The sequence below is a fragment of the Natrix helvetica genome (genome assembly GCF_964273705.1).
Source record: "Natrix helvetica genome assembly, chromosome: 2".
NCBI lineage: Eukaryota > Metazoa > Chordata > Lepidosauria > Squamata > Natricidae > Natrix > Natrix helvetica.
Genome location: NC_138552.1, coordinates 66952892 through 66976961, shown reverse-complemented (window position 1 = coordinate 66976961; position 24070 = coordinate 66952892). Strand labels below are relative to the sequence as shown.

Here is a 24070-nt window from a genome sequence, read left to right as displayed (position 1 = left end):
TTACTTGTCTTGAGACTGATTCTTATGCACAATATTCTATTTTGCTTCCTTATTACCTATGTAGTACTTGAATGCTATTCAATACATTTTGATAAGGTTAATCTTAAATTGCTTAGCTGACAAAAGTAATACTTTGAAAGTTGTTCTTTAATTGATAAACTGTTCATTGATTAGCTATTATATAACAGAGAACTTAAATGGAGAATCATAACTGAATTCTTTATTACTTTTTTAGATCACCCTATAATGATGGGCTTTGAGCCACTAGTTAATCAGAGATTGCTCCCTCCAACTTTTCCTCGATATGCAAAAATTATTAAAAGAGAAGAAATGGTTAACTATTTTTCAAAACTTATAGAACGGATCAAAACTGTGTGTGAAGTCATCAATTTAACCAATTTACATTGCATACTAGTAAGTATGAATACTTTTAGCATATTATTAATTGAGAAACAAAGGCATCCTCTTTGAATAATTCCAAGGGCTTTTTCATGAATGCTTTTTAGACTTAAAACGAATTCTCATTTCATGTTTCATATGTCAATTTGAAAAACAGAAAACAATTAATGAAGACATTTTAAAAAGACTATTGAAATAGAATGCTGCAATTACTTTTTATAATTGCTCCCAAAGAAGGGTCTCAAATGTCCCATTGAGGAAGGGTGGGGAGCTCTCTTCTGCTGATGCTAGATGTTTTATATCCAAAGAGGAGTTTGACTTTATCTTTATTCAAAATATTAACCATGGTTTTTTTACTCTGTTTATAATTAGGATTTTTTCTGTGAGTTTAGTGAACAATCACCCTGTATTCTTTCAAGATCACTGTTACAGGCAAGTTGGAAATAGTACAATAAAAGATTGGAAATTATTTTCATAACATATAAACTAACAAAGATACATTTTGTTTCAGACCACTTTCCTTGTGGACAATAAAAAAGTGTTTGGTACTCACCTTATGCAAGACATGGTAAAAGATGCCCTAAGATCTTTTGTCAGTCCACCAGTACTTTCACCAAAGTAAGTAGCAAGATCTATTTGGGTATGAACTTACATATTTATAGTTTCTTTCAAAATATCTTAGATACTTTAAAAACTATACTATATAAAGTATATCTTTATACTAAGATACCAAGGTGTTGGTAAAATCACTTCTACTCAGAAGTAGACTTCTCTGGTAATTAAAAAATATCTAAGTATTGTTAAGGGAGAAAAAGTATCTGGGAGTTCTATGGCATAACCATTGTTAGGAATGCAAGTCATGTGTTTCACCTAAGGATAGAAGGAAGTAGTTGATTTGTTCATGAGTTATACTTTTTAAAAAAGCCTCCAAAGACCAGAGGGTAGTGATGTGATAACATCAAACACACCCAAAGTTTTTGGGGGGTTTGTATATATTTGGAGTGGAGTGTCCCTGAGGATACGAAGGTGTGAAAAATCACTTAAGGTTTGTACTCTTATCGATATGCTCTGGGGGTGTGTGGCATAAAAATAATTGGAGGGACGGGATGCTCACCTCAGCTTTAGGACACTGTATATCTTTAATTTTTACTCAAAATAATTTCACTCGTTTTCTCTTAGGTGTTGTCTTTATAACAATCACCAGGCTAAGGACTATATTGACTCCTTTGTCACACACTGTGTTCGAGTGAGTATTGATAGCATTATGAAATATTAGTGCTATTTATTTTAATGCTTACATACAGTAAGGATAAACATACATTTTCTCAATGTATGACCTGTTCAAAGTTGGATTGTTACATCCTTTTAGCAAAAAGTCAACCAGCTATTTGAATTGAAGAAATAATATATTAATTTGAAGAAAATATTTTTTAAAGTGCCTTGTAAAATAGCAAAGGAAGTAGTATAGAAGGTCCTGTTAGGATTATGGACAAAATGTTTTGTCTTGAAACTTATTTGGTCTGAAATTTCACAAAGTTTCCCATTCCAAGTACACAACGGCCCATTTCTACAGGTAAAATGCATTTCAGTAAATTTTGTGCTTGAAACATTTCAAAATGAAACAGTTTCCAGATGCCTGGTCCTGTGATTCTCCTTTTATCTTTCTAAATTTTTCAGTTGTGATGCTGTAAGATACTTTCACAGACTAATAGGAAATTATAAGAAATTCTTGAAGGAATATTCTGCACTTCAAAAGAAGGACTATATTGTTTTTATAGTGATAGGAAAACATTGCAGTAAGATGCATATTACAATCACCTTTTAGATTCACCTAAACAGATGTGTCAGAAGTGAGCTAAGGACTGATTGATTTTCTTTTTATAAATCACCTCAAGGTACACTGTTGCCACCACAAAAGCCAACGTGGGTTTGTCAAAAACAGATCATGCCAGACTAATCTTATTGCATTCTTCGACAAAGTGATAAAATTAGTGGACCAGAGGAATGCTGTCAATATAATTTACTTGGACTTCAGTAAGGCATTTGATAAAGTAGACCATAATCTACTACTAGATAAAGTAGAAAAATGTGGGTTAGACAGCATCACCACCAGATGGATTCGTAACTGGCTGACCAACTGCACTCAACATGTAGTCCTCAATGGAACTGCATCTACATGGAGGGAAGTATGCAGTAGAGTACCCCAAGGCTCTGTTTTAGACCCAGTACTCTTCAACATCTTCATCAATGATTTGGATGAGGGGATAAATGGGGAACTCATCAAATTTTCAGATGACACCAAGCTGGCAGGAATAGCCAACACTCCAGAAGATAGGCTTAAGATACAGAAGGATCTTGACAAACTTGAACATTAGGCACTATCTAACAAAATGAAATTCAATGGTGAAAAAAGTAAGATTCTACATTTAGGCAAGAAAAATGAAATGCACAGGTACAGTATAGGTGATACCTTGCTCAATAGTAGTAACTGTGAGAGGGATCTTGGAATCCTAGTGAACAACCATTTAAATATGAACCAGCAGTGTGCTGCAGCTGCCAAAAAAGCCAACACAGTTCTAGACTGCATAAACAGGGATATAATCAAGATCATGTGAAGTGTTAATACCACTTTATAATGCCTTGGTAAGGCCACACTTGGAATACTGCATTCAGTTTTGGTCGCCAGGGGTAAAAAAGATGTGGAGACTCTGGAGAGAGTGCAGAGAAGAGCAACAAAGATTATTTGGGGACTGGAGGCTAAAACATATGAAGAACGGTTGCAAGAACTCGGTATGTCTATTTTAATGAAAAGAAGGACTAGGGGAGACATGATAGCAGTGTTCCAATATCTCAGGGGTTACCACAAAGAAGAGGGAGTCAAACTATTCTCCAAAGCACTTGTGTTTAGAACAAGCAATGGATGGAAACTAAGCAAAGAGAGAAGCAACTTAGAATTGAGGAGAAATTAGGGAGGCAGGGCTGACATCGCAACGATACGACATGCAATCTTGAAGCTCCAAGATTGCTGTTGATATCTCTGCTGCTGGACAGACCTTTTGGATCTAAACCGTCCTGTAGAGACGGTGATAGAGAACGGCACATCCTGCTGATCTCAGGGACATCGCAAAGTCCTTGATTGATCCAGGAGAAGTTCTTTTTCCAGCAACAGAGAAGCAGCCATTAAGCTGCAAAAGGTTGGGACAGCCCCTGAAAGGAAGAAAAGCAGGAGAGAGAGTGTGTCGAAATGGTGAGATACATTTTTACTATTAGAGAAGAGAACACACAAAAAGAGTAAAATTAAAATAGAAGACAGGAGAGAGTAAGTGGCAAATTAAGCCTGAATTAAACTTAGTGTGTTTCCTTTTTTAATTTTGGTTTTTTTATGGATGGAATTTTTACAAATGCCTCTTACTTTTTAAATTGGACTGGTTTCTTTTTTCCTTCTTTTATTTTTCCTCTTTTTTCATATTGGTGGATTATGAATTTCTTTCTTTTCTGTTTTCAACGCTTGGCTGGATTATTTCTTTTTAAGAATTTTTTTCTTAAGTTTGGAATTTAAAGAGGGGGGTAAAAGCAGAGGGAAAAAAGTAACACTGCCACCTAGAGGCTGGAGGCTTGGAAACATTGTTTTTTTTTTCTTATTCCCTTTGAACATCTGACTAACATCTTATACTCCAAGGCTCCTGATTTTGTTTATTGAAAGGGATAGTGGGAAGAGTACGATTGTTTATGCAGGTGGTCTTCTGGAGTACTATCAATAGCTGGACTGGAATGAAGAGAAAGCCTTGACTTGAAAGATTATTGTGAACTTGTTTGAAACTTAACAAAAAAGCCTTGGATGTTTTAGTGGCAGGGTTTATAACCTAGAAGAATGGCACAACATGAAGAAGAAAAAGAACTAACATTACAAATGATTATGCTAGAAATTCAAAAGGTACAAATAAGTACAGAGAACATTGAAAAGAGAATGTAGAACAAAAAACAGAAAAAATAGAGAGAAGAATTGAGAATATTTACAAAACGATGATGAAATTTGAGGATAGAGTTCAAAAAATTGAAGAAAAATATGAACAAAGCACTAAGAAAATTGTTGATATTGACAGCAAATTGAGCGTGGTTGGAAATAATAATAATAATAAATAATAATAAAATGTATTTCTTAGCCGCACCCTCTCCCGAAGGACTCGGGGCGGCGTACAAGAAAACACATAAAATATAAAATAGACAATACACACACACTAAACAGATACATGTACATGGAGGAGGGAGGAGATGAATAAAACAATTAAAAAACACAGTAAAATCTAAAAACCCCAAAATTAAAATTAAAAAACCCGTCAGGAGCAGAGTGAACAAACTATGGTTGAGCCAGGCCAGCTATTTGGAATAGGTGAGTCTTGAGCTTTATCCGAAAGGCGCGGAGGTCAGAGGTAGTCCTAATATCCGGGGGAAGGTCATTCCACAGGGCTGGGCCCGCTACAGAGAAGGCTCTGCTCCTAGACACCGCCCCCCGACATTGTCTGGTGGACGGCACCTGGAGGAGTCCCTCTCTGTGCGAGCGGATTGGTCGCAGGGATGTATGAGGCAGGATACGATCCCGCAGGTATCTAGGTCCTGAGCCATGGAGCGCTTTAAAGATCGTTATCAAGACCTTGAAACGCACCCGGTAGACCACAGGAAGCCAGTGCAGCTCGCGCAGGAAAGGTGTTACATGGGAGTACCTTGTACTCCCCATAATTACCCGCGCGGCCGCGTTCTAGACCAACTGTAGTCTCCGAGTGCATTTCAAGGGAAGCCCCATGTAGAGAGCGTTACAGTAGTCCAGGCGAGACGTCACCAGCGTATGAGTGACTGTGCGCAAGGCATCCCGGTCCAATAGGGGGCGCAATTGGCGCACCAGGCGGACCTGGTGGAACGCCCCCCTTGCCACGGCTGTCACATGGTCATCCATGGACAGCCGGGCATCCAGGAGGACGCCCAAATTGCGCGCCCGGTCCACCGGGGCAAGTTGTACCCCCCCGATGGCCAGAGATGGAGTTACCTGGTTGAACCGGGGGGCCGGAAGCCACAGCCACTCCGTCTTGGAGGGGTTGAGCTTGAGTCGGTTGTCATCCATCCAGACCCGTACGGCTTCCACACACCGGGACATCACTTCGACGGCCTCGTTGGGGTGCTTCGGGGTGGAAATGTACAGCTGAGTATCATCAGCATACAGATGGTATCCCACCCCAAAACCACGGATGATCTCACCAAGCGGCTTCATATATGTGTTGAACAGGAGCGGCGAGAGGACCGACCCCTGCGGCACCCCACAAATAAGGGGGCTTAGAGTCGACCTCTGCTCCCCTGTCAACACACGTTGCGTTCGGCCGGAAAGGTAGGAGCCGAACCACCGTAAAACGGTGCCCCCGACCCCCAACCCCTCCAGTCGGTGCAACAGGATACCATGGTCGATGGTATCAAAAGCCGCCGAGAGATCTAATAGGACCAGGATAGAGGAACAGCCCCTATCTCTGGCCCTCCAGAGATCATCCACCAACGCGACCAAGGCCGTCTCCGTGCTGTGCCCGGGGCGAAAGCCGGACTGGCGCGGGTCTAGATAATCATTTTCCTCCAGGTGTCGTGGAAACTGATAAGCCACCACACTCTCTACAACCTTCGCCAAAAAGGGAAGGTTGGAGACAGGACGATAATTAGCCAGCTCCGTAGGGTCCAGGGAAGGCTTCTTGAGCAAGGGTCTCACCACCGCCTCTTTCAAGGCGGCTGGAAGAGATCCCTCGCCCAGCGAAGCGTTCACTAGGCCCTGGAGCCAGTCGCTTGTAACCTCCCAGGATGCCAGTACAAGCCAGGAGGGACACGGGTCCAGCAAACATGTGGTGGGTCGCAGTCGTCCGCGCACTCTGTCCAAATCCTCGATGGCAAACAAGTTAAACTCCTCCCAGGTTGGTTTCTCAAGACTCGCCACAGACTTCTCCACTGGGCCACTGAAAGGGACCCAATCCTTCCGGATTTGAGCGATTTTATCCTGCAGGTATTTCCCAAATTCCTCTGCCCGACCCTGTAGAGGGGCCTCCCGCGGCCTCTGAAACAGAAGGGAGCGGGACACCCGAAACAGGGCGGCAGGGCGGTTCTCCGTGGTTCTCCGCGGATGCAATGAGAGCGGCGCAATATTGCCGTTTGGCCGCTCTCAATGCCACAAGGTACGTCCGTAAATGGGCTCGTACCTGTGTTCGGTCAAATTCGGAACAGGAGGATCTCCAACGACTCTCTAGGCATCTCTTGCGGCGCTTCATCACCCTTAGCTCCTCGGTAAACCAAGGGGCCAGGGTGGATCGGTGCCGCCGGAGAGGCCGCAAAGGCGCCACCCGGTTCAAGGCCCCAGTCGTCGTATTGTTCCACACGACCACCAGGTCCTCTACCCGAGGGCGGGTAAGGGCTACAGGAGGTGGCCCAAGCTCCATCTGGAACCTGTCTGGTTCCATCAAGCGCCTGGGGCGGAACCATCTAGTATTTTCCGGTTCCGCCTCCCCGCAGCGGGGGGTAGCTCTAGGGAAGTCAAGTCGGAGGAGTGAGTGGTCTGACCATGACAACGGAGTGATGGTTAAGTCTCCTCCTCCCAGATCACTCAGCCACTGGCCAGAGACAAAAACAAGGTCCAAGGTGTGACCTCCCTTGTGTGTCGGGTCCTGAATCAATTGAGTCAGGTCCATGGCTGTCATGGAGGCCATGAACTCCCGAACCCCCTCGGATGCTCCTCCCACCGATGGCAGGTTAAAGTCCCCTATCACTAAAAGTTTGGGGGTCTCAACCGCCACCGATGCGACCAGCTCGAGGAGTTCGGGCAGGGCCGCTGATGTATAGCGAGGAGCCAGGTATACTATCAGCAGGCCCGACTGTCTCCCAGGGCCCCATTTCACAACAAGGGATTCACAACCGGACGTCTGTGGCACAGTGGACTCCCTCGGCTCTAAGTCCTCCCGAATAATCACTGCTACCCCACCGCCCCTTCCCTGGGCCCGGGGCTGGTGAAATGCACGATAACCTGGCGGGCACATTTCCACGAGGGGCAAACCTCCCTCGTGGCCCAGCCAGGTCTCCGTTATTCCCGCGAGGTCCGGCTCCCCCTCCAAAATTAGATCGTGAATGAGGGGGGCCTTATTAACGACGGACCTCGCATTGCATAACAACAGCCTCAGGCCCTGGGCCTGGAGCTCCTGACCACCTAGAACGCGGGGGTTGGTACAAGCGACCGGGTGTAACCAGCACCCACGGTCTCCCAACCGACTGCGAGTTTTTGCTCTGTCCTCGTATCTGCCCCTCCCTACGACCGTTGGAATCAAGAGGCCCTGCACCGGAACGACATCCTCCCCCTCCTCCTCCCTTCCGCTCCCTCTGCTCGTGACCACACCTGGTGACCTGGCTCTGTCCTCGCTCCTGACCTGACCCTCCAACCCCCCCCACCCCAGAACCCCTACAAAATTTTTAAAAACAATCAACTAAAAACCCCCTAAGTCTCCGTTTCCTCTACCTCTCGAGATTAATAAATCCGTCATCAAGGTGGGCCCTCGAAAGGGCGGAGGGCCACACCTGCGAGAGGGGGGACTCCCGCAGTAGGATGAGGTCTGCTCTTAAGTACATATGATGTTGAAGAGAGATTCGCCAGGGCCTAGGAACTGTGTTGTGGATGTTCCAGCCGAGTACCATGATCCAGTATAGTTTGAAGAAGATGAAAAGGCCGGGCTCCAGTGCAAGAAAATTGTCCAGTCCTGGGTGGGGGGGGGGTGATGGTAGTAGGCTGGTCACATGACAGGCAATGGGAGGGGGTAGTATGGTCAATGATGGTCAATGGTGGTGGTTGGTAGATGGTCGATGATGGTCAATAATAAACAATGATGGACAATGATGGGTGGCGAGGGGTAGTTAAACTGTTGTTGTTGTTGTTAATGATGGGTAGGGGAAGATGGTCAGTCAGGTAATAGGGTCAGAGAGGAAAGGGGGGCATCCTCCAGGGCACACACAAGTGGAAACGGGGGCAAGTTGTAATAAATAGTCAGTAGGGGGGTAGATGGTTCCAGCCCCCCCCCCCCAGTCTCTGAATAGCCTCCTGAGTCCTAGCCCTCATCCTACCAGGCCATCGGTATCTTATCATGGCCTGCATCTTTGTTCTTTGTTCTTAACACTCAAACCACCATTCCAAAACCCCAGCGCCACTCCTACCAGCCTCGGGCCTTCCTTTTCAGCCTCCATAGTTTCTGTACCAACCACAGTTGGCGCGGTCCGCAGCAGGCCAAGGGAATTCGGCGTTGGCATTCGGTGTTCCCAGCGCGTTCCCACACGCTTCAGCAGCCATTCCCAGCCTTCTCGAGCCTTGCGTTCAGCGTTTCCAGCGCATTCCCAGCGCGTCCCCACACGCTTCAGCCGCCATTCCCAGCCTTCCCGAGCCTTGCGCAGCCGTTCAAGCACTCCAGCACTCCTCAGCTCTCCTCCGATTTCGCACAGCGCTCTCCGGCGCGCTCCGCTGCTTTCAACAGGCGCCGATTCAAACGACGCCGATTTCAAACGGCGTCTCGAATGGCTTCTCCCCTCAGCTGTTCACCGGCTCACTTCCCAGGCTTTTCTGTCGCCACGCTACCCTGGGGGACCCCCACTTGGGTCGTAGCAAAATCCAGGGTAGCTGGTCTCTGGATACCTGGCCCCCCCATGGTGGAAAGAGGGGCAGCAGCACCCTGCTCCCTCAAAGAGCCCCCGTAAGTCTACGGAGCTCTGTAGCAGACCGCCATTTCTCCAGGAAGCTCCTCCTGAAATGACAGGGTGGAATGTTGAAAGGAGAGATTAACGAACTGGAACTCTATCTCAAACCTCAAAACATGGAAGAAGAAAAGGGAGAAAATCTGGCAGAAACAAAGAGAGAAATTCTGGCAGAAGCATCGGTGATAACTAAAGGCAAGCTGATGGAAGGAACAGATGGAGGGTTTCGAGTCTTTACAAGATATGCAATGAACAACAAGGTGCCAAGAGAAGTCCAAATAAGATTTATCAAGAAAACAATTAGAATACAATTAGAAGGACACAGGATAATGAAATGAAATGTTATAATAAAAATTAAGAACTTAGTTACATTTAGAGTATAATGTATAAAATAAAGTAATATTATTATAGTCAAATAAATGATTAATAATGATAATAATGCGCATATTTGTGTATATATATATATATATATATATATATATATATATATATATATATATATATATATATATATATATATATATATATATATATACACATACATACATACATACATACATACATACATACCGTGTTTCCCCGAAAATACAACCTGTCCCGAAACTAAACCCATGCCACATTTTTCGCGTGGGCAAAAATATAAGCCCACCCCCGAAAATAAACCCCCCCTCCGGCCAGGCAGAGCACCGCTCACTGACCTAGCGTTATTCCGAAAGCGCCAAGTCGCAGGAGGGGGGGAGCGCTCACGTTGCTTGCTGCCTTCGGGATACCGCTAGGTTGGGGAGTGGCATTCTGCCTGGCCGAAGGGGAGAGTTGCCGGGCGGCTGCTCCCTTGTGAACTGGCTCCCGAAGAGCCGGGCACAGCCTCAGGGGCAAAGCAGCCATGAGGTAATCATGCCCACGAGCAGCCGCCCGGCAAATCCCCTCTCCAGCCGGGAAGAGCGCCATTCACTGACCTAGGGGGTAATCCCCAAAGTGCCAAGCCATGTGGCGCTCTGCCCGCTCCCCAGCTCCTGCGGCTTGGCACATTCGGGATACCCCCTAGGTCAGTGCATGGAGCTCTGCCCGGCTGGAGAAGGGGGTTGCGCGAGCGCCTGTTCCGCTCGCAGCTTCACCAAGCCCTTGCCAGGCTCTCCCAGGCCACCGCCGCTGGCTGCTGCTGCTGCCCCCCGCCGCCGCCGCCGCCCCGCTCCGCTCCGCGCAGCTTCAAAACTCGGGCCGAGTCTTTCAGCATCGGCCGCTCCAGGAGTGCTCTCTATGGTGGGCTGGCTGCCGGACAGGGAGTTTTCCAGCAGCCGGCCCACCATAGAGAGCACTCCTAGAGCGGCCGGTGCTGAAAGACTCGGCCCGAGTTTTGAAGTTGCGCGGAGCGGAGCGGGGCGGCGGCGGCGGCGGGGGGCAGCAGCCAGCGGCGGTGGCCTGGGAGAGCCTGGCAAGGGCTTGGTGAAGCTGCGAGCGGAACAGGCGCTCGCGCAACCCCCTTCTCCAGCCGGGCAGAGCTCCATGCACTGACCTAGGGGGTATCCCGAATGTGCCAAGCCGCAGGAGCTGGGGAGCGGGCAGAGCGCCACATGGCTTGGCACTTTGGGGATTACCCCCTAGGTCAGTGAATGGCGCTCTTCCCGGCTGGAGAGGGGATTTGCCGGGCGGCAGCTCGTGAGCATGGTTACCTCATGGCTGCTTTGCCCCTGAGGCTGTGCCCGGCACTTCGGGAGCCACTTCACAAGGGAGCAGCCGCCCGGCAGCCCCAAAACAATAAGCCCTCCCTGATAATAAACCCAAGGGCATATTTCGTGGGGCAAAAGAAAATAAGCCCCTGGCGTATTTTCGGGGAAACACGGTACATACATACATACATACATACATACATACATACATACATACATACATATGCTGGTTTTGTTGTATTCGGGTCTTTTCCCGTGTAAAGTTGAGATTGTCTTTGCAACGTTTCGGCAGGATCGCACCTGCCATCTTCAAGCGTAGGCTCAAAAATCCTACCATTTTTGAGCCTACGCTTGAAGATGGCAGGTGCGATCCTGCCGAAACGTTGCAAAGACAATCTCAACTTTACACAGGAAAAGACCCGAATACAACAAAACCAGCATACCTACACCCGTGAAAATCTACGAAAACATATGTGTGTGTGTGTGTGTGTGTGTGTGTTTGTGTTACAACCCCTGGTATGCCTAAATAATGTAACACAAACACATACTTATTTCCCTGGCTCAGCTGATAAAGGAGGAGAAGCCTGTGGCATAGTGGCTAAGGCTCTTGCCTAGTGTATAACACAGCCCAGGTTCGAATCCCAGTAAGGGTATGGCTAGCTGATGAGAGCTAAATAGCTCGAAATGGATCTATACTAGTCTCCCTTTATTTTATCAGCACAAATACAATATATATATATATATATATATATATATATATATATATATATATATATATATATATATATATATATATATATATATATATATATACATATATACATATATACATATATACATATATATATATATACATACATATACACATACACATACACATACACATACACACACTAGATTGATAATATGAAATTTTACACAAGGTGCTATAGGTGTAGGGTTTCCTGCATAGGCAGGGGGTTGGACTAGAAGACCTCCAAGGTCCCTTCCAACTCTACTATTATAATTGTAATTGTAATTCTTAAGATTTGCTCTGTAAATTCTCAAATATAACATACTGGTTCCTTTTTTTCCAGCCATTTTGCAGTTTGATTCAGATTCATGGGCATAATAGAGCTCGGCAGAGAGATAAACTTGGCCATATTCTTGAAGAATTTGCTACTTTGCAAGATGAGGTAATATAAGCAGGTATCAAATCTTATCACCTTATCAAATCTGTCATGAAGATGGCTTGCATTTTCTCTCTAGTTCATTTGGCTATATAAGAATTATTTAAAAGTACATTTAGATCTGTTGAAGTGAGAACTTTAGGAATAGTTTGCAGTGTTCAAGCAGCATGCTTTTGTTCTCTATGCTTCCTAGAGCTACATCCAATACATGTTTTTCTGTTTCCATTGCCCTTTTAAAAAAGAGTTAATATCTAGGAATATAAGATTTAAGGAAAACCGTACATTTGGGTAAACTAACTTTCTTCATAACTAATGTTGCTACATTTATTAATAACTTTAGACAACATATTATCAATTTGTTTTAAGATATATCATACCATATACCAAAGCATTAAATATTAGAATATCCAATAGGTTTCAAAGGTGAAAAAATCATATATGATACAAAATTCTAAGGTGTGATATTGTATGGAAGACAAAATGCTCAATTTATTAGTATCATTGATATATATACTACACCTAAATTAAATAAAACTGTTTTGATCCTTACATGTTATTGCATATGTTTGGGTTATTTGTTTTGATGTGAAAGAACAGCAGTTTTGGGATCGTAGGTGTAAATGCAGATACAAGCGACGGGGATGGGGGTTAGATTTTTTTAAAAAACATTTTTTTTAATCTCACCTTTATTATTTTTATAAATAACTCAAGGTGGTGAACATACATAAAGATCCTTCTTCCTCCTGTTTTCCCCACAACAACAACCCTGTGAGGTGTGTTGGACTGAGATTGGGTGGCTGGCCCAAAGTCACCCAGTTGGCTTTCATGTCTAAAGTGGGACTAGAACCCACCGTTTCTAGATTGAGGCCTTAACCCAGGGGTGTCCAAACTTGGGAATTTTAAGACTTGTGGACTTGTGGACTTCAACTCCCAGAATTCCCCAGCCTTAACCACTAGGCCTAACTGACTCTTTTAGTTAGAAATATTTGTCAGAATTTTTGTTAGTATAATCTCAGCACTCGTCGTTGCATTAAGCTGAATATTTCTTTTTCATTAGGCAGAGAAAGTGGATGCAGCTCTTCACAGTATGCTCTTGAAACAAGAACCTCAAAGGCAGCATTTGGCCTGCTTGGGAACGTGGGTCCTATACCATAATCTTCGCATTATGATACAGTATCTTCTCAGTGGGTTTGAATTGGAGCTATACAGTATGCATGAATATTATTACATATATTGGTAAGAGAAGTTAATTACTTGCAAATTAGGAAGGTGTGCTATCCAGACCTAACTCTAAATATAGTGAAGCATATATGTGTCTAACAGGTTCCTTGGGTACAATTGCTTTAGTATTCCCCCATTGATCATGATTTGGCAGAGATTCCATAAGTGCGTATTACTCATATTTAAAGATATCTTCAATATTTTTGATACTTCAATGAATTTGTTTTTTTTTTCTAAGCATCATGCAAAATTAATGAGTTTTACCCTGCTTAGCTATTTTTGCTTATAGAGATACTTGCATTAGATATTCCTTTACCTAAAATACTACTTATCTCCTCGTTTTGTAATGCCTCTATTTGCCTGAAGTTTTCTTTGAAGAGCAGTTAGTCTTAAAGCTTCGATAGCTGGAACTGGAATATAGTCTTCATTGGGTGTGGATGTAAGAGAGTCATCAGACATACAGTCATATGAAATAGTAAGCACATGCCATATATTTTTTCCCTTTTTTAACATATGCGGACATACCAATGTTTTATCTTCATTCAAACAGTATAAGACAATAAATATAACGTAATTGAACAGAAAAATCCAATGGAAAACTGACTTTGAAAATATTTATTCAATAAAGATTTAACAGATATAGCATTTTCTTCTGTGGAAAAAGTAAGCAAAACCTGAGATTTTTTTCCCCTTTTGACCGAAACAAACTTTAAGTAAAACTCTCCATTTCCTCTTTTTCAGCCAGTTTGGTAGATTTACTAGAATGTTTATGGTTGCTGCCACTTTCTTTAAAGCTTCCATCTTCTGGCTGGTAATTTCCCATTAGCCTCAAGCACCTTCGATACAAAAGTAGATTCTGTGTTGGTGAATTGCTCAGGACCTGATACAGCAAACCATAACATTTCTATCACTATGCTTTATACTTGGTATCAGGTTCTTCTGGTAAATGCTGTATTTTCACCAAATGTGTCTCTTGGTACTTATTTGTATCATTATCTTTGCCTCTTCTGTCCTTTCTGGACAGCAGAGGTTTCCTCTTGATATACCTCCTATGTAAATCTAATTTGAGCAGCTTCTTTCTAATGGTAGACACATGCAGTTTGACTTCAATAGTGGCGAGAGCTGGCTCGAGGTGATGAAATTCTGGGATTCTTAGAGGCCTTGTTCAGTGTCTTGTGTTCTGCTCTAGGGTTGAGCTTGTTGGGATAGCTAGACTTAGGTGAGTTGGCAGTTGTTGAAATCTTCTCTTATAAATGATATTCCAGATAGTAAAATGGTTGATGTCTAGTTGTTTGGCAATCTTTGAACTCCTTTCCCAGATTCACAGGCATCAGTGCCTATTTTTTCTGAAAGCTTCAGAGAGCTCTTTTGACCTAGGCATGGTGATACCATCACAATGAATCAAACTAAACATCAGAGATTTCATTAAGGTTTTGCCTAGATTTGCCTATATATGGTACACATGATACTAATTTTTTAAAATTCTAATTTTAGGTATATGAGGTAGTGACAAATGCAGAGATGTATTCCCCCCCCCCCCACAGGTGAAATTTGTGTTTATGTTCATTTATATTACACAATGGACTACAAGATGCGTTTGTTACATCCCTTTTGTCAATATTGTTGAAATGAAGATCAAATACCTGTAAGCCCAAATATGTTGAAAAAGTCAAACGTTTCAGTTACTTTTTCACATGACTATACCTGAAAGACTTCTAGTTCCCCGTAATTTGTCCATTGCTTCATGCAATAGAGCCCTTACACTGATCAGTGCTTGCAAAGTTCTGATAGTACACCTACAGCTGTCCCTCTGCTAATATATTTTCTTAGATTGTTAATATATTGACATTGGTCATAAACTTTGATGTTCCTAATTATTTTTTAATATTTTGAAAATTACATGTCGTTAATTTCAATTAGCAACCTATTCAGGGTTAATGTAACAAGCTTGTGACTCTTACAGTATGTTTGCTTGAGGATCTTCATGCAAGAAAGTATTCTCTCCCTTAGCAACTACTGCTATGAGGGTGATCTGGCATGAGGGGAAAAATTAGGCTAGTTTCATAATAAACTAAAGTTGTCAGAGAGAATCTTATTGTGTGACTGTATTAATTTTAATAAGATAATGCTCGAGTCTGGGCTGATCAGTTTTCTTCTATGCTTTGAGAAAAACGAGAGGACAGTTTTAATGAAGAAAACAGAAATTCATTTAATGATAGCTGGTGTATAATATGATTCAATGAAGGATCTATACATTTAAATTATAAAGTTGTCTGGAAATACTAAGTATGATTTTTATTTTAGTTATCAACTTATTTGAAAATAAACAATTTTCTCAAATGGTTACATTTTTTCCTACTTAAAGTCTTATCTAAATTAAAACTGGTTATAAAATTAAAACAAACTGATTTAAGGTGCTTCTTTTAACCCTTAAAGCCCTTTGTGGTACAAAATGGGGTTATCTGAGAAACTGCCTTTCCCCAGTTGTATCACCTCAGCCCATTAGATCTCACAGAGGAGGCATGTTATGGATACCATCTGCTAGGGAACCTTATCTGGCGGGTCCCAGATAGCAGACCTTGTCTACTGTGGCACCCACCTTATGAATATTCTCCCCACTCCTCCCCCTCAACATTAGGTTAGCTCTATCCCTTTTGATATTTTAGAAGTCCCTCAAGACCTTGTTATATCATCAGGGCAGGGGGTCCCAGGAAACTGCAGACTTGTTTAAATGGCTCCAGTATTGAGGTACATATTTTCTTTCTCTTTCTTTCTTTCTTTCTTTCTTTCTTTCTTTCTTTCTTTCTTTCTCTATTTGGGGTTTGTATATATTTTTAGTTTTAATTATCTCCATTTGTAATGCTGATTTTGCTATTTTTAAATGTTTATGTTAATGTGTATGTTGTTTTTTATTGACAATTGCACGTTGCCAAGAGTCACTTCTCTTGAGATGGACATCTATATAAATTTGATTAATAAATGAACAAATAAGTAATCAAAAATTAGTAAATGTCCTAAAATTAAGTACTCTTTCTATATTAGGTACCTGTCTGAATTTCTATATGCATGGCTAATGTCAACACTCAGTCGTGCTGATAGTTCTCAAATGGCTGAAGAAAGAATAATGGAAGAACAACAGAAAGGCCGGAGTAATAAAAAAACGAAGAAAAAGAAAAAAGGTATATTTTTGAGACAGGTCTTGCAAACGCTTCATTGTTTTGTTTCAGGCTTCTTTTATGACATCTGAACTTATGGTTTGCCTTTTGAAAGTTCAGCTATATGGAGCCATCGAAATCTAAATTATATACATTCTTCCAAATAAGCAGTTTCATTATCTCCAACCTCATTCTTCAATAAAATCTAAATAAAATGACATATACCCATAGCATAGACATTGTAAAATAAATTATTAAGTAACAATAATAATCATGGAATATGATCTTTATTTCTTATTTTGTTTTTGAATACGTTTAAAAATGTGAACTTCTCTTTTCACTAATTACATTTTCCCATTGAATAATCTTGCCAGTTTTCATAATTCATTTGTCAAGCAATGTAGCTTGCTCTTATCATTAGAAGAAAAAAGTAGGTCCCCCCATTTGTATAGTTTTAATTGTTTACAACTCAAATGGTTTATAAATAAACAAAAATATTTTCTATTATTACTATTTTTCAGTCAGCAGTATATTAGAAAGTGGCCTTTTTGAGAGAATGTTTAGCATGGGTGCCTCACAGTTTAGTTTCTGTAGTAGGATCATTGCAAATTCTATAAAATAATAAATATACTTATGAGATCTGCCTCATTTTTCAGATTATATAGGTTTTTAAAAATATTTTAGAAGTTAGCACAATTTTATGATCGTGTTTTTTCTATGCATAAAATTTACAGCTCGTCCTCTGAGCAGAGAGATTACAATGAGCCAAGCCTATCAAAATATGTGTGCTGGAATGTACAAGGTGATGTATTACACATTATGTAATTCAATAAGTTTTTAAAAAATACAGATCTATAAAGGGCACATTTGTATACCCAAATTGGCTGGGGAATTTTAGGATTCGAAGTCCACAAGTCTTAAAGTTGCCAACGTTGGACACCTCTGATCTAGGGCTTTAGCATCAGCACTTTGAGTTGGACCTGGCAATTTTTGGTAACTAATTCAACAAGCAATCTAACAAACAAGGTTTAAATTGCTAAACATCCTTGTAACCAAAAGCAGTTGGGCTACCACATATTGGATCATCTAAAGTTTATTTGTACATTTCACTAGCATAGTCACCTGTTAGTAGTATGAAAGAGCTAATTCCATTTAATTCCAGTGATACAGTTACGAATCATATTTCATGAGATAATTACTAGGGTGGAATGTCAAGAATCATATGCAGTTATAATCAGAAATACAAACCATTTTTCCTATTATTTCTAACTAGTATGTACTTATATTAACATTTCCATTACTGCTTGTTGTAACAAGCTGCTTTTACTTTGCATTTTCCTGAAGACTATGATTGCTTTTGACATGGATGGTAAAGTGAGGAAGCCAAAATTTGAACTTGATAGTGAACAAGTTCGATATGAACATCGATTTGCCCCATTCAACAGTGTCATCACACCACCTCCTGTGCACTATTTGCAATTCAAGGTGACTCATTAAATCCATGTTATTTACATGTTTTACTTTAATATTTTTTTAAAAAACTAATTTGTCACAATTCTTGTTAATCATTTCATCGTCACAAGCAATTGTTCCTGGTGGTATGTATTTATTTTCCTTGGAATGAAGGCAAGTAACAGTGGTTTACAACAAGTCACATCCCAAGCCTGCCTTTAAAATAGGAAAAAGCATTTTGCATGCCGTGTTAGTGGTCTTGAAAAGTATAATTTATTAGTCTTTACAATACCAGAAGTGAAGAAACCATAACCTGTTTAATTCTAAAATTATATATGAACTAATAATTAAAAGAGTTCTGTATGCTGTTTCTTTTCATCAAACCACAATTTATATTTTTAACTCTATAAGGATATTTTATTGCTTCAATTTTAAATGATATTTATTATTTAATGTTTAGGAAATGTCTGATCTAAACAAATACACTCCTCCACCTCAGTCTTCTGATCTCTACATGGCTGCTAGCAAACACTTCCAGCAAGCTAAAATGATACTGGAGAATATCTCTAACCCAGATCATGAGGTAAACATCTGACTGTAGAACAGAGAGAATAAATTGAAACTTGCTTATGATATTCAAAATCCACTGAAGGGAGACAAATGCAGATTGTCTACATATCTCTGCAACTCTTTTGTGTTAAATGTGCTACTGTCCTTAACTATCTGAAGTTTTTGGAGACTTAATTGCTTGATATTTTATGATGGAACCTCTTAAGTCACAAATAAGGGTCTTAGAAGAATTAAGTTTATAAACACTATTTAATATTAACTCTAGCAGTTTATAGAATGATGTTACTGATGTTACAGGTCAGCTCTTTTCCATAGTGGCAGTTTCTGCATAATCTTCAATATTTTTTTAAAAATAATTAAAATAATTTAAAAAATTATTATAAATTAATTAACAAGAAAAATCAGTTCAACTGTGTTAACAATGTAATATAATTTCAGATCAATCAAAATAAAGAAAAATGGCCGGGGAAATCATTATAAATAGAACTGCTCCCCAGATTTAAAATTCTAGTTATTACAGTGTTTAGCTTTAGCTACTAGTTCTTTTCTGTTAATTAGTCAGAAATCTGCTCTGCATCCTCTTGTTTTGTAACTTTGCTAGTAGTTTACTTAAAAAGAACCAGAGAATTTGATCATTTCTGAATATGGAAAGAAGTCCATCTTTTAAAAGATATTGACAACAACCTAGCATTTTTTATGTTTCCCCAGAATGCTGCAATATATCCTGGAATATTGTCAATATTTGGAAATCATGTCACTGTGCTTATTACTTATACATTAGAACAATATATTTGTAAAGCACATTTGTTAGTATACAATTGGGTTAATAAATAAGCCATTATGGAGAAATAAATATAAAAACTGCAAGGAGGATTATTAAGTCTTCAGTGCAACTGGTCTCTTAACTACGCACACATAATATGAAACTTGACTATTTCTGTCTAGGTCAATCGAATTCTTAAAGTTGCCAAGCCAAATATTGTTGTTATGAAGCTGCTGGCAGGAGGTCACAAAAAGGATTCTAAAGTAAGCAAATTGCAGTTAAATTAAAGTGGTTGCCATGGGAAACAAACTGAAATCTGTCAAATGGGGCCAGTCATATTGAACTGTATCCAGCAGAAATCTGAAATATCTATAATGGAGATTCTCAGTCATCCAGGTCATGGTTGTCCCAAAGGTGCTTTTTCAAGAAGTAACTGCATTTTCTGGTTTTTCTTTGAAGATGTTTCGCTTCTCATTGACAGCTAAAGAAGCTTCTTGGTATGAGAAGTGAAACGTCTTCAAAGAAAAAACCAGAAAGTCCAGTTGCCTATTGAAAAAACCCCTTTGGGACATCTGTAATGGAGGTTTGGGGCCTGGCCAGGAACAAATTTGTGGTGTATAGTGTGGATGATGGGTATCAAACTACGGTGTCACATTGTCATCACATGACGTTTCGTGACATTTTTCCCATTCGTGGAGCTGGGGTGGGTATGGCCTGCGTGTGACACATCTGGCCCATCGGCTGCCAGTTTGACACATCTGGTGTGGATGAAAAGCCCTCTTCCATGACTTTTACTATATAATACTAAAGTACCCATTGCAAAGGTACCAGTGTTGCAAGTTCATGTCTGATTGAGGTACTCAAGTTACATGTGATGATCTAAAGTTATGTTAATGGGACATATTTCTAGTTACAAAGAATAAGTGAAGAGTATGATTATTCAGAAGCAGCTTCACTGAATATTCTTTAAAGTTCATAATATGTCAATCTTTTCCTCTCACCTACCCTTTTGGAATTTTTCTGGTATACTTGATATTTTAAAAATTAACTTGGAATGACAAAATTCTTGAAAAGCTATTTTAAATTAACACTAATATGTATATATTTATTTTTCCAGGTTCCTCCAGAATTTGATTTTTCTCCTCATAGATATTTCCCAGTAGTGAAACTTGTTTAGGAGAACAGATAAATTATAATTTGCTTGGAGAATCTCCTTTATGTTGTGCTGAAAAAGGACAGGAAACTTTTGGTCAAAAGTACTCATGTCAGAAGCAATTTCATTCAGTCCTCCTGAACAGCTGGAATAACTGCTCTTTTAAAATGGTTTGTGTAATGTTCTGCTGAAGCTGATTTGATTCGTACATTGTTGAAACAGTTTTTTGTTTTTTATTTTATTGTATATTATCTGTAAGTCATTTTTATGAATGGTGTTGGAACATTTCATAACATGCTTGACCACTCTGAAAATACAATGCAATAAAAGAAACTGTTTTGTTTTGATATGCATAAGAATTCATTGGTCCTTCTGTCTGTTTGCCTCTGATCAAATATTAAAGTTCCACTCATAAAGCTTGGCTCTAAGTTACTGCTGTTACTTATCATGATACTCTTGGACAAAAAAAAAAATTTCAAAAGTAAGTATCCGTTTTTGTTTTATGTTCTGATCCTGGATAGAATATATATCCTCGAGAAACTTTAGACAGATTCTACATCTCTTTACTCTTTGTATTTTGACTGCTCCTTGCTCTTGCTAGTGCGAATAGTTTACCTATGTGTAGGCAGGAGGAGGAAGTTGTGTTGATGCACTTGGCGAAGGCGAGGCAGGATGAGCATCCGTACGAGCTGGTTTGGGGGCGTGGCCAGCCAGCCGTCACTACCGGTTCGGCAACCCATGCCCAATTACCACTACCGATTCTCCTGAACTGGGAGCACCCACCTCTGGTACATAGTTGCCCTCAATTAAGGCCATATAAAGCTGTTCCAGTACGATTTTTCTGACATTTACAGCAAAAGCTCTGATCAGCAAAGAGCTTATAAAGCACCAAAGTTATTTCATTGCTGGAAGGTGTCAGTCAACAGAAGGGTAGAAAATATGACACAACAGTGACCTTACCAAGAATTGGATGTCCCTCCAAAATCTATGAAAAACCGATAACTGAGCAGAGACCCTGCCAAGAGGCAACATTAAAGGGCTGTAGGAAATTCTCACAAGTACTGGTTATGTACAACATGAGACAACAGTCTCCTTCATGTGTCTGGGCTGTGTGGGAAGATGGAAGCCTTTTCCTTAAAAAAAAAAAAAAAAAACCGACATACATTCAAGCCTGGCTAGATTTTGCAAAAAACTACATCAGGTCTACCAAAGCATCTGATGAGACCAAGGTTGAACTTTTGGGCTTTAATTCCAAAAAGTATGTTTGGCGCTAAAACAACACTGCATCATCAAAAGTACCCCATATTCAAAGTGAAGCATGGTGGGAGCAGCATGTTTTGGGGTTGCTTGAACTAGGCGTTCTAGTCAAGATGGGGGGAATTATGAACAGTTCCAAATATGAGTCAATTTTGGCACAAAATCTTCAGGCTACTAAAATACTGAAAATGAAGAATTTCATCTTTCAGTAGGACACAAGCATACCTCCAAAAGAATGGCTTCACTAGAAGAACACCTACGTTTTGGAATGTCCCAGCCAAAGCCTAAACTTAAATCCAATTAAAACACTAGGACAGCGATGGCGAACCTTTTTTGGCTCTTGTGCCACAAGTGGGGAGAGCGCAGGGGGGTCGTGTGCAGGCGTGCCGCACCCATAATGCAATGCGTGACCCCAGTGACTTCCGGTTTGCTCGGAGGGTCATTTTAAGCGTTCCAAAGGCTTCAGGGAAGCCTCCGGATGGTCCCTGAAGCCTCCGAAGGGCCTCCGGGGGGGGCTCTTTTCGCCCTCCCCAGGCTCCTATAAAGCCTCTGGAGCCTGGGGAGGGCGAAAAATGACTTTTAAAAAGGGTGAACTCAGCTGGCCAGCACACACATGCGCACTGGCCAACTGACAGGGCAGCGCCTCGCGTGCCCTGACAAATGGCTCCGCGTGCCACCTGTGGCACGCGTGCCATAGGTTCGCCATCACTGCACTAGGATGACCTGAAGAGAGCTGTGCATAGGATATGCCCTCGCAATCTGACAGATTTAGAGTGCTTTTGTACGGAAGAGTGGGCAAAGATTCTAAAGCTAAAATGTGTCATGCTGATAGGCTCCTACACTAAAAGACTGAATGTTGCCATAAAATCAAAAGGTGCTTCATTTAAGAGCATGCACACTTAGGCAACCAAGTTGTTTTTATTATTACCCCCCTTGAAAGAGTTCAGTTTGTTTTTCAATTGAATTGTACAGCTTATACCAGTGATGGCTAACAGTTTTGCCATCGCTTGCCAAAAGGGGTCGTGCGCGGACATGCCCCACCCATAATTCTATGCGCATGACTCCCATGTGCATGTGCATGTGACCCCTCCCCCCAGTGTTGGCATGCGATAAAACCTGTTTTTCGCCCTCCCCAGACTCCAGAGGCTTTCTAGGAGCCTGGGAAGGGCAAAAACAGCCTCCCCTCCCCCCAGAGGCCCTCCGGAGGCTTCCCTGACAGCCCTACAGGCAACCCGGAAGTTAGTTCCCGAACTTCCTGTTTGCGCGTGGTGTTGTTTTTCGCCCTCTGGAGACTTCAGGGAAGCCTCCAGAGGGCGAAAAACAGCCAGAAATGAAGGCCGAAGTCAGCTGGCCAGCACGTGCATGCGCACTGGAGTTGACAGAGCAATGCCTCATGTGCCCTAACAAATGGCTCCGTGTGCCTCCTGCAGCACGCTTGCCATAGTTTCGCCATCATGGGCTTATACATTCTATTAAAGATGGTAAAAAAAATTCTGAGGTGATTTTTCTTGCTCTGATTTTTAACATCTTAAAAACCTGGGATTTTAATGGGTGCACAGACTTTATTTCCATTGTACATATAAACATCCGCTTCCTTAAAAAACAAGTCCGCCTTGGGATTACTTTCTAGCGAGTCAGCTAATTGCAGTATCTAACTTGAAGCAAATGCATTTTAGAGGGGAGGGTTTGTTCACACATTAGAGCTGCAGGTACTCCTCAGGTTACAACAGCAATTGCGACTGGAATTTCCATCACTAAGCAATGTGGTTATAAAGTGCGACATCACATGATCACATCGCTTAACAATCCCAGCAGCTCAGTTGCCATTGTAATTCTAGGATCATGCAGGTCATTAAACAAGAACCTCCCATGAACATGGCACGGGCAGGCTGGTGGGCATGACCTACAGGTGGATGGATGCCAAGGGCAGGGGCCACAAATGGGTGCTAAGTGAAAAAGCAGCAGGAGCAACTTACGACCTACTAGCTTTACCATTGATTTTACCTGTCGGAAGCTGGCAGAGAAAGTCACAAATGGTGATCATGTGACCACGGCGCATTGCAGCCATCAAAATTGTGAACCAGGTGCCAAAGGCCCAAATTTGCAATCATATTGCCTTGGAGATATTGTGACAACCACTTTTTACATATTAAGTTTTTTAATGGCAACCAGTTTTGAGAACCAGCACCTATGAAAACTTTGGTTGTTGAATGAATGGTCATAACCCAAGGATCACCTAGCACTGATGATATTACTTAGTTTGAGTAAATGAGTTAGTTTGGGTAATGAAATCTGCAAAAAATAACCAAGGTCACAGAGCACCAAGGATCTCAAGGATTTTAACCCTGAGCTACAAATATTCTCCTTTATTGATACCAAGAATTACCTTTAGTGAGATCATCTTAACCTATGCAAATAGATCTATAAAAAAGTAACGAAAATTAACATTTTTGACAGATTAACAAATATAATTAAACACTAAGAAACAAAACACACATTACAGGACACTGTTCTCA

At 41.4% G+C, this 24070-nt stretch overlaps 1 protein-coding gene across 2 annotated transcripts in view; it reads left to right on the top strand.

The window, feature by feature from the left end:
- NAA35 (N-alpha-acetyltransferase 35, NatC auxiliary subunit) overlaps positions 1-20644 on the top strand; it is a 31621-nt gene extending 10977 nt beyond the window's left edge. For both annotated transcript variants that reach the window (XM_081943544.1, XM_081943543.1), the window contains exons 12-23: positions 236-414; positions 772-831; positions 911-1017; positions 1579-1645; positions 11891-11989; positions 13041-13219; positions 16247-16383; positions 17094-17161; positions 17704-17844; positions 18272-18394; positions 19327-19407; positions 20262-20644. In XM_081943544.1, the coding sequence (XP_081799670.1) occupies positions 236-414; positions 772-831; positions 911-1017; positions 1579-1645; positions 11891-11989; positions 13041-13219; positions 16247-16383; positions 17094-17161; positions 17704-17844; positions 18272-18394; positions 19327-19407; positions 20262-20321 (1301 nt within the window). In that variant the 3' untranslated portion in view covers positions 20322-20644. The remainder of the gene's footprint in view (positions 1-235; positions 415-771; positions 832-910; positions 1018-1578; positions 1646-11890; positions 11990-13040; positions 13220-16246; positions 16384-17093; positions 17162-17703; positions 17845-18271; positions 18395-19326; positions 19408-20261) is intronic.
- The last annotated feature ends 3426 nt before the right edge of the window (positions 20645-24070 follow it).